Here is an 11574-nt window from a genome sequence, read left to right as displayed (position 1 = left end):
ATAGAGAATGAAAAACGATTTCTTATTTTGAGAAAATTTTGGTTAAGAGGAAGAGATACATGGTGTTGATGTTTATTTTACAAGGGACAGAATATACTTCATTTCATGTCGTTAACAAACTTTTTGTAAGTTAGTTTAATTCTTTTACTTTATGTAAATTAATGTTTTTCAACTTTTATGAGTCGGTGTCATTAGGATAATGTTATGGATGTTGCATATATTAATAAGTTATTATTGACTTGTGATTAGTTGACTCAACAATGTTACATATACAGGAATTTTACATTTTCTTTTTTATATGTATAATTTTATAAATTTTGGTTAATATTGATAATATTTATTATGGGATAAAGTTTTCCTCCAAACCAGTTTGAAGGAATCTTCTTTAATCCACTAAATAACGATTTATAAAACTATTCACGTATTTTATTTAAATAAGTTACATAATTCATTAAAAATATCATGTAACTAAAAGTATACGTATATGGTCATTTTAACCGTCATGTAGTGTGTTGGGGACAAATTTCTTGAAACTAGTTTGGAAGGAAACTTTTTCTCCATCATATCATACTTTCTACGTTTGTTACATCGAAACAATAAAATTTATGATCAATGACAATTTAAATAATGCAATTGCAAATCTCATATTTTATAATTTCTTGTGTAATTAACCATTCTTCATCCAAAGTGTGCACCACGCTCCTTAAAATACAACAGCATGGTCTCACCCACATAATGCTCTCGTAGTGGACCACTGGCCCATTTTTTGCAGGACCATAATGCATAAAACATATTGCAAAACAATCTGGATGATAATAAGAACAAATTGATAAATGTGATCTTTAAGAAGTGGGGACGTCCAACGCAGGACCTGAACCACTGCATTTTTTTTCTCAAAACATATACTCTTAATAGATAAGAAAAACAATAAATGTTTAGATTTGCATCACTGATAGAGGAGACTGCATTTATGATTCACCAAATGGTTTTACATTTTCAGCTTTAGAGTTTGACCAGCAAAGCCACCAACAATGAATAGCTTGCTTTTACCTCCTGATAAGGTACAAGTACTCTTTCTTTGTTAGCATAACTTATTAGTTCCTTCCATCATCACCTTATTCATCTGTTTTCATATATAGTTATGACAGTATAAAATTTATCACCGGCCACCTTAAATATAGAGGTGCAGATGACTTACCAAATTCTGAGGTGTTTTCTTTATTTTCATTTACTCTTATTACCAAGAAAGTTTAATGAGAACAAAGAAATTGAATGCTTCCAAAAAAAATGAAAACGTTCACACTTCACATGGTATGGGGGAATGAAGTTCAATCACATCTTTCCTATGACAAATTTTAAAACAGCAATAAAATGAAAAGCAAGAGACACTCAAGTTGCTTCACAAAGCAGAAAAGCATCCTATTCTTTTCCCTTGTTATTGAAGACATGAAAAGAAAGTAACAACTAACTTAAACTGGCCATGAAAAGATCTATCCTTCCTTTTGAGTCTTACATCATCATATGATACTAATTGGGTAATGAGATTGGATGTCATTTCAAGAACCATAATAGACCTGCTATATAACAATTCAACATGTATCACTATCTACTAATCCCTATCAAATGCTGATCAAAATCCAAGTTATGACCCAGGTATACAGCAAACATTTAAATGAAGTCAAGTAGTTTGAAAAAGGTACAGTGGTAAGCAACTTAAATGTTTTAACTGCCAGCACATGAATACAATGACCATATCACCATCCAATCCTCCTACCAGGCAAGAATCTAATGCTCTTCACTTTAGATAAAGAACATGAGGTAAAGAGTTCATGTGAAACACCAGGTACAAAGCAGAAACAAATGACCCAGACTCAAAGCAATTTCCTCACCAAGACAAGACCCCCCAAAGCCTCCTCTCTTCATCCACAAGTCTCCATCACTCCAACCAAACAAAACATGCATAAATCAAGCACCATTGCCACAAAAGTCCCTGAAGAAATGGCACACACTCCAGTAGAAATAGGTACTAGAGGCACAGTTGGAACCCTTATAATGAAAGAAATCGAGTACTTCAGCCAGCTCGAATTAAGCTGCCAAGGTAGCTCACAGAAGCCTCAGTTCCCTATTACAGACAAGGCTTCCTCTAGCAGTCATTCCAGACCCACTTTTGGATCCGTGACAGCAACCCAAAAGAAGAAAAATAAAGGCAGCAGGCTCCTACCAGGCATATGTTCTATGGTGGAAGTTTCAGACAACAATCGACCAATCGGGATTTCTGGTTTCAGTTACAGGAACCTTAAATCTGATCTGAAGAAGTTGTAGGCTTAGATAATGCTCTCAGATAGCTTCGAGAAACCCAGCTTCTTGAGACGATTTGTTATACTTATAGGGCTAGCCCATGCTTTATCCTGGTTCCCACATTTTATGTCCACAATTTCAACTATGTTAGATCCTTTCTTTTCAGTTTTCTTTCTACTAAGAGTTCTATCCAGCGCAATACTATCAGAACCGAGCATTGGTATTCGATGAGTATTTCTAGTGTAACTTTTTGTTTTCCTAATAATCTCATGGCTTCTATCATCAATGTAGCTACTGCTTCCACTGCTGCTTGCCCCATCACATGATTTTCTAGCTTGTACCCTTTTAGGAGTTGCAGCACCACAGGGTATTGAAACAGGTACTGCACGTGGTTTAGTTCTGGAAGACAGAGGCATCTGAGGTGCAGATTTGATCGAATCCAATTCCCTTGTCATCAGGGAACTAATTGTCCCAGTGGTCCCAACTCTGATGGATCCTCCCCCACCCTTGATAGCTTCCAGAGTCTGAACCATGTTAATAATATTCTCAAACAAAGGTCTATGCAGATATCTTATTGCACGGAACTTGTAAACCTTCAATTCTTGTTGAGAGAGATGTAGCAACTAGAGCAGATTAACATCCTGTAATGCAATAGCACCACACAATGTATCTAGATGTCAATGTTATGAAATAAAGCTGAATTTCTTTGAATTGAAGTCAGTTTCCTGATATAATTTACAGTCGTGATAACAAGTACATAGATGCATGTGCAAATCTCAATTCAACGAAAAGAGCAGTATAGCATGCAATCACGCACGTGCGCGCACACACACACAGAAACACAGACACGCATACCAAACATGCCTAAATAATACTGCTGATAGATTCTGCAAGCAAATGCAGGTCCATAATAAAGGTTATAGAATAGAAGAAAAAAAGCCATATTCAACAAAGCTTAGCAACAAAGACTCATATTTTTCAAGTGATGGAAATCAATGGAGAATTGAACCCCAGAAGAAGAGACCCAGTAAAGTATGTCCTGAATTGTGATAACTACAAGTGAGTAAAGCATGAATCTGACTGGTCTGAAGAGGTAAGTCCCTACTGAATTTTCACCCAAAACAGAATTCCCCACAACTTTTTTTCATAACAAACCCAATTAAGGAAATGGGTTTAAAGCCTAGGGATTCAGAAGTAGTGAAGTAAATTCTATCTATAGATAAATCATATCTTAAAAGAAATTGATAATTGCTTGCAAACCCAATCAAAATGTTGGCCAATGGGAAAGGAAAAAAACTCCACCAACTTCAACCATAACAATTAGATAACAGTGATCTCAGCAGATTCATTGGTTCAAACCAAGCCAAATTTACAAATTATTCAAATTTAAATAAATAAATAAATCACCATAGATCTTGAAAAGTTTGAATTGTATTTGTAAGCTGATCAACCATGGAAACTAAAAAATTTTAAGTAAAATTACGCTTTTGCTAAATAATTGGAGCCTTATATTGCACCAAAGTAAAGCAATCTTACCCTTAAAAGAAAGCAGAAAGAACTCTTACAGTCTACTGGGTCTTTTAAAATTGCAACAAATCTAAAGACTAACAAAGCTCACTTAGTCATCAAATGTACAGACTTTTTAGGCATAAACAACCAGTTATAAATACAACAACAGTGATTCAAATCCAAATCAAACGAAATTTCAAGATTTTGCAGAATGACATATCATATAAAATTTCTTTAAACCGCTTGAAACAAAAACCCTCCAACTATCAATACCCACAACCAGAATGGTAAAAACTAACTATACAACACTTTGCAGATCATAAAGAATGAGAATTTAAAGCTTACCCACAAAGCAAAAAGCCAAGAACTTTGAGCCACAACTGCTTTAAGATGCCAATTTGGAACTGAGTGAGTGATCACCCAACAGAAAATGAGACAAACCCACAAGACAGTTTTTTCTTAAAATCACTACTGTATAACTAAGGATCTTGAAAGTTTTGGACTTTGGTACTAAATTTTGCACATGTATGATAATGTCACCTTCAAGAGAAGGTATCTAAATCTAATTTCTCTACTTTTTAATTTTTATTCTAACTTTCCACAAACTGTCTGTCAATGTCTGTTGTGTGTCTCATCTTTTTTGGAGTTTTGGAGAGCAGTCAACGCACGCTCCATGGTAGTGGATTTGACACTAACTTTTTTTTTAAATAAATAAATAAGAATATACACTAATCATTGTTTGGTGGGTAATGGGTATACTCTTTTTTTTTTTTTTTTTTAAATGGCCTTTATTAGGGGACTTTGATTAATTTTGTAGTTTAGAAGGGGTGTATTGAGATGAGCTCAGTAATTTGGGGGTCAAGGCGTAATAAATTTTTAAAAAAAAATTAAAAAAATAATTCAATCTTATTGGTGGAATTCCCTGATTCTGGGTGGTTTCCTAGCACTAGAATTCTAAACTAATTGTTTGGAAAAATTTGAGGGAAGAGAAAGTTAAAAAAAAAAAAAAAAATAGGAAAAAGAAAAGAAAATGTTTCTCTCATATGTAATTTGGAAAAAGAGATAAAAGGTGAAAAGAAAGAAGAAAATTTTCTTCTATATCTTTTGTTTGGTTTGGAAAAGGAAGAGAAGGGAAAGAAATTTTTATTTTTATTTTTTTACTTTTAAACCCTTATGAAGTAAAGAGGATAGAGTACTTGAGGGACAAGAAAGTAATTTTGTAATCCTAAAAAGTCAAACTTTGCAACCACAAATTTTTGTAAGCAGACATCAAATTATTATGGGCCCAGTTGTGCCGTGTGTGAGGGGAAGAAAAAAAGAAGAGGAGAGAGTGAAAGGAGTGACAGGAGAAGAAATGAAAAAGAAAATGCATCCCTTTTACATGTTTGGAAGGGCTGAGGAAAGAGAAAAGAATAAAAAATAATATATTTTAAATTAGATATATTTTTTACTTTTTTTTTAATTAAGATATATGTTTTTACTTAAATACTCCAAATAAAATATAAATGTGTTTTTTTTTTTTGTGATAGATAAAATTGAAATTTTAAATTTTATTAGCAGTAGGCCTTAAAAAATTGCACATTTTACTGGGCTTTCTCCTTATTTTTGCCCAATTTGGACAAATGAGAAAAGTGAGCCTGGATGGATACTCATTCCCCCCCCCCCCCCCAATTCTCTCTCTCTCTCTCTCTCTCTCTCTCTCTCTCTCCTATAATGCCAACCAAACAAGAGAATGTCATGTTAACCATGGTTTTAAAAACCGAACTGGCCATAGAACCATTTTTTTAATTTCCGGTTTTTGGCCGATTGTTGACCGGTTTTGAGGCTTTTAATCGGATTGGATTGACTCCCGGTTCTCGGTTGAACCGGTCGGTCCAGTCCGGTTTTTAAAACAGTGATGTTAACATAATTTCCATTCTCTTCTCTTCTCCTCCTTTCTTCTCAAACAACGCGATTATGTTTTTCAACTTGTTTCTCTTCTCTCCTATCAACCAAACAGTAGATATATAGGGTTTCTCTTTCTCTTTGCTTCTCTCTTTTTCCTCAAATTCCAAACACTATATATATATATATATATATATATAATTTTGAAATCTTCTATAAATGTCGACTTTAATATAGAACTACATATTAATTATCTAAAACACACGAAAATGTTTTACTCTAACAATCACCTCATTTGACAATTTGTGACAAAAACACAAGACTATATAAATATCATGGAATACATTATACTCAAGGTACATTATAAATAAGCCTAATCTAAACTTGAACTCTAGAAGATATTTGCAAGAACACAGCTCTAGTCTTGACACTACTTAAAAACCTCTTTCTTAAAATACACTTAAACAAAACGCATGAAGGCATCAAATGAAAAATATGACGAGTTGTAAAAATCTGCTCAAAGCAATAGTAACACATGCAACACATAATAGTCAATAAGAACGAGCATATGGAAAAAAAAAAATACAAAATCACAAGTTTAGAACCATAAAGAACATGTATCATAAATGGTTACAACAATTAAAAAGGTTCATGAGAAAGTAAGTAAAGCAAGTACATCAAAAACATAAAATGTTCTCCCCCTCACTACAGGAATCAAATAATATATACTTGAAAGCTTTTGCGGAAGCAATATAAAACAAAAATCATATTTTCATTTAAAGATCGTTGTACCACACAACCATGGATTTTAAATAGAACAAAATTGCGTACCTCTCTTAGCAACCCAAGCGTGTTGCCTCCCAAGGTATTCACGTCTCTCTCTCTATTTCTTTTGAGTTTTCAGAAGACTGCAGTATCACATAGTAGTTCTGATGGCTAACTACTAAATATGATATTATAAAATCTTATTTTATAGTAGACTTCTAAAATCCTAGAGAGAGATTGGACGTGGGATCCTTAGGGATCCTAATCTTCAGCTATAGGATTTTATCAATAACCTTTTTGAACGTTATTGACTTATCTTGAAACACTTTCCAAAAATATTTCTTAATTTTCTCAACCATATTAAGAAAATATCTGAACTTCTACATATTGCAATAATGTCCATCAACACATTGCAATTGACCCCTGAAGATTAGAGAATTACAAATGAGGTCCCATTTCATACAATTTTATATCTATGTCCTTCCACCATACTATATTCCCACAAGCCACTAGGACTGGATAAATATCATTGTCATGTCCCTAGCTTATGTGACCCTTAATTTCTTGATTTCATAATTTCTATTGGACTCCAAAATATCTTTAAAAAAACTCTTTAAATATATATATATATATATATACAATATTATATATATGAAAAACATTTTTGAAAAATGTCACCGGCCGGTTTTGTTTTGAGTCCAACTTCAATATGAAAATCAACTGAATATACTATCTTCTTTAGAGACCGGTGGATTCATTGTTGAGCATTTATATATTTTACTCATTACATACTTAACCCAACGTGTCTGTATATAGCCTTTAAGATTGGCATCACCAGTTGACATTGTCAAAGTTATGTGCATAATAAATAAATATACACAAACCCCTCATGTTTGAGGACAATAGAAAAATTGCGATAGAACAACCTTTTAAATAACAATGATCACTCCATAAGGTGTCCTTGATCGGATCCAATTCAGTGTATGTACTTGTTACATTACACCCACTTGTTTGCTTAAAGTCACTACTTCAATGATGGAGTAAATCATCCTATCATATAGCAGCACAGCAAGTGTAGACTTCAATGGTAATATTCAATTAATATTCACAGTCTAGAACAATTTAATAATATATGAAAAATCATTATTTCTTGGCTTTATTTCCTTAACCATTAACATGATTTTTTCTACAGAGGTGACATCACATGCCACATTTAAACAATGAAATATACCTATAAAAGTTATGAATGTGAAAATAGAATTTTATCATCAAATAAAAATGCATAGTATTGTTTTTGAGGGCACATAATTCTAACAATACTCTATTCTCCTTACTCAGCCCTATCAACCAGCCTAACTACCATAGTTGCTTTCACTATCAGAAACAACAAGCTCATCATCGTCGTCGTCGTCATCAGCTGGTGGATCCACAGGCTCATCACAACCAACACGTTTGTTCAGTTGATACATGTTAACAAGGAGAGTGTTTGTTTCCTTAACCATTAACATGATTTTTCCTACAGAGGTGACATCACATGCCACATTTAAACAATGAAATATACCTATAAAAGTTATGAATGTGAAAATAGAATTTTATCATCAAATAAAAATGCATAGTATTGTTTTTGAGGGCACATAATTCTAACAATACTCTATTCTCCTTACTCAGCCCTATAAACCAGCCTAACTACCATAGTTGCTTTCACTATCAGAAGCAACAAGCTCATCATCATCGTCGTCGTCGTCAGCTGGTGGATCCACAGGCGCATCACGACCAACACGTTTGTTCAATTTATACATGTTAACAAGGAGAGTGTCCAACTTCTGCCCATGATAGATCTGAGTATCTCGAACCTGATGCACCTCATCATACAAAGAAGCTAATCTCTCCTCAATGCAAAAGAAGCTGGAGCAGAAGTAGACCGACTAGTAGAATAGGCAGCGTCTTCACCAAGATCTTCTGGCAATGGAATAGTAACATTTCTGCCAGGCCTTCTTTGCTTCTGTGCATTAGCAGAATCCTCTGGCGATGAATGAATAACTTTTCTGCTAGGATTTTTTTTCCACTCTGCATTTGGCAATGGAAGAGTAACTTTTCTTCTGGGCTTTATTTTCTTTTGTGCATTAGCAAGATCTTCTTGTGATGAATTAGCAACTTTTCTGCTAGGCTTTGGAGCTACAAAATATTTGGTTTTGCTTACTTTTAGTGTCAACTTGACAACAAATACTAATTAGTAGAAGTAGTAGTTTTGCAAACCCACCCTACATGATGCATAGAAATAAGGGCAGTAGAATGTAACAAAAAGATGCACATGGTTAAAGAGTCAATTTTTCATATGAGAAAATAATATACCAATCAACTTAAAACAAATACAAAAATTTAAGAGAGAAGAAAAGAGGCCCATATGATTAAATCCTGCAAAGAAAGAATCAGGTTGTATCATCAGAATAGCATATATAGTTTTTTGACTGTACAATGTCACTAGACATCTGTCTCTACTTTTTAAGTTCTAACATGACCATGAATCTTTTAGTGGTAGTTTCTCTAACTATAAGCAGATCTTATACAGCATTTCAAGGATGATTACATCTTCTTAGCATTCAAGAATGAGTAGAAGAAGCAAATCTGCAGAAATTTCTAAAAGATAAGAGAGTTAAGGGTACCATAAATCGTGCGGGAGATCTAAATGCAGCATGAATACCAAGTGCAACATCTTTTATATACAAACTAATTGATGTATATCAAAATCAATTAGCGATCAAAAGAAAAAAAAATACTTGATGAAATTAGTATATACCTTGAGATTTCTTTTTGTCTAGATTCCTCTGCCTAAATTGCTCTAATCGCCGCTGGCAGCTTCTTTTCTGGTCATGGAATTCTTTCAATTCATGAAACCTGCGCTCATTTCACCCACCCATGCTCACACCCATTAATCTTGTACAATATAAACACTATTTCTCACTACATATCTGTTTAACCAAGTAAAATAGAAAATTTCTCTCATATAAAAGATGCCCACTAGTATTCAAAGAAAAATAGTTCTATTCAAAATGGTAAATAGCAAATGTATAGGAAAAGACAAAAATTTAATAATCAAATTGTAGTATCTTTAATCTTCTTGGGATTAGTTTTCCGGACTTGCTTCTCTTGTCTAACATGAAGTCTAAATGACATAAAAAAGACGGAACTGTAAGACATTACTTGTGACATAAAGTACAGAAGCGCTGGTCTAAGCCTTGAACAGTGGCACTGGAAGCCTTTTTATGGTCTTCACAGACCTTGTACTCCCTGCATGTTCTAGATACATTGTTGTCGAGTACCTTTCCACAGTTATCCACCCTACATTTTCTCACTGATGCTGTTGATTGTTGATGCAACGATGGTGATGAGGAGGAGAAGGACATTGTTGCGTTTCTTGGTTTTGAAAGGGATGAATAAAGAAAGGAAAGAGAGGAGTCTCTCTTAAATCTTGGGACTCTGAAAACTGCGCTGAAGTTTGGTTGATAAAACAGATGGAATTAAGAAAGTGGACTTGGAATATGAGACAGTCTTCAACTGAATGTGAACCATAGAGCATTGAATCAGTAACTGAAATAACTAACTTGTGTGACTTGGCGTCCAAACTTCTTATCTTAGCCGCCTTTGTATTATTCTTTCATGCATTCACTGTCCCTTAAATAGTTAAATTAGCCAACTATTTATTAGCATGACTTTTGTAACACACCTCTTGAAGGATTTAATATACAGCCCCACTGATCTCAAAAAAATATATACAGCCCCACTAAATTTTCTGAGGACTTTTGTTGAAATTAAAAAAGAATATAGGAAATTGATGATGAGATGTGGAACGGTGGAAACAAAATAGAAAATGACACGGTGATTACGTGGCTTGGCTTGATAGCATATATCCACAAAGGAAGCCCTTTTCTGTATTTAAAGAAGAAAATACGAAATTGATGAAATGGGAAGTAGCTACGTTCACGAAAAATCTCATATATATATATATATATATATATAGACACTATGGAAACTAGGGTTAAACCTAGTCAGGTTTTATAAAATATTGGACTTCTTAGACCATTACACAAAATAAGCCATAAAATGACCATTATTAGATCCTAATGGATTTTCAAAATTCTCACATTATTAGATCCTAATGGATCCATTTCTTCTCTCTTTACTTGAGTTGAGCCTTTTCCTCGATATGATTATTATCATTTCCAAAACTTTTTCAATCCCAATGGATCCTCTCTTTGCTTCTCTCATTCTCTCTTGCTCCCATTCTACAGATTTTTTATCCTAATAGACCATTCTCTTATTCTGGCCATGGTAGCCAATGTCAGATCTAGCTGTTGATGTGGCTATGAAGCTCACAATTTTGTTCATTACAATCGCCCTTTCTGTTGGTCTCTTTAAAGTGCTCCAAAAAAATATATCATTTTTGCAAGTTGTGCATCAAGGATTCCAAGTACAACTTGATGTATAAAAAAGTATACGCTTTCAAAATTATGACAGTTTTGCTGTCTGGTGTTTTTCAGCTAGTTTTTTTTTTTTTTTTTTTTCTTTGTGATATGCTGTCGATTTGGACTTTTAGTCCTAATTGCATTATGTTACCTTGTTGTATTGATTTTCTGCTTGTTCTAGGACAATGTATTTGGTTTGGTCAGTTTTTTCTATTAAAAAAAACCAACTTCAAATGAAAATCAATTTTGAGGTGTCATGGCGACACCTAAAATTGTGACAGTTTTGTTGTCTGGTGTTTTTTAGCCAGTTTTTCTCTTCTTTGCGATATTCTGTTGTTTTAGACTTTTAGTCCTAATTGCATTCTTTGACCTTGTTGTATTTGCATATTTTCTGCTTGTTCCAGGACAATGTATTTGGTCCTGTTTTTCTAATAAAACCACTTCATCGCAAGCCAACACCAGTATGATGAAGTTCTAAAAATAGTAAATACTAAATCCTAATGGTGCATAGATGGAGACTGGCAGCAACATCAATCTTGCCAGGATACTTGTCAAAAAAAAAACATCAATCCTGCCAGGATGGTGTGATATAATCAACAAAAGCAGAGAAGAAAAAGAAGCTAAAAGAGCAAACTTAGTGATAATCTAACCCCAT

General features: G+C 33.8%; 1 protein-coding gene across 1 annotated transcript; it reads right to left on the bottom strand.

The window, feature by feature from the left end:
- Nucleotides 1-1531: 1531 nt before the first annotated feature.
- LOC126694675 (uncharacterized) lies at nucleotides 1532-4433 on the bottom strand. The gene is made up of 2 exons (XM_050391056.1): nucleotides 4153-4433; nucleotides 1532-2939 (listed from the first exon to the last, which is right to left on the bottom strand). Exon 2 carries the CDS (start codon nucleotides 2829-2831, stop codon nucleotides 2325-2327), a length of 507 nt encoding a protein of 168 aa, XP_050247013.1. The 5' UTR covers nucleotides 2832-2939; nucleotides 4153-4433; the 3' UTR covers nucleotides 1532-2324.
- Between the last annotated feature and the right edge of the window lie 7141 nt (nucleotides 4434-11574).

This window comes from Quercus robur, chromosome 8 (genome assembly GCF_932294415.1).
Source record: "Quercus robur chromosome 8, dhQueRobu3.1, whole genome shotgun sequence".
Taxonomy (NCBI): Eukaryota; Viridiplantae; Streptophyta; class Magnoliopsida; order Fagales; family Fagaceae; genus Quercus; species Quercus robur.
The sequence above is the reverse complement of the archived record's forward strand: the minus strand, read 5'-3'. Positions and strand labels throughout refer to the sequence as shown.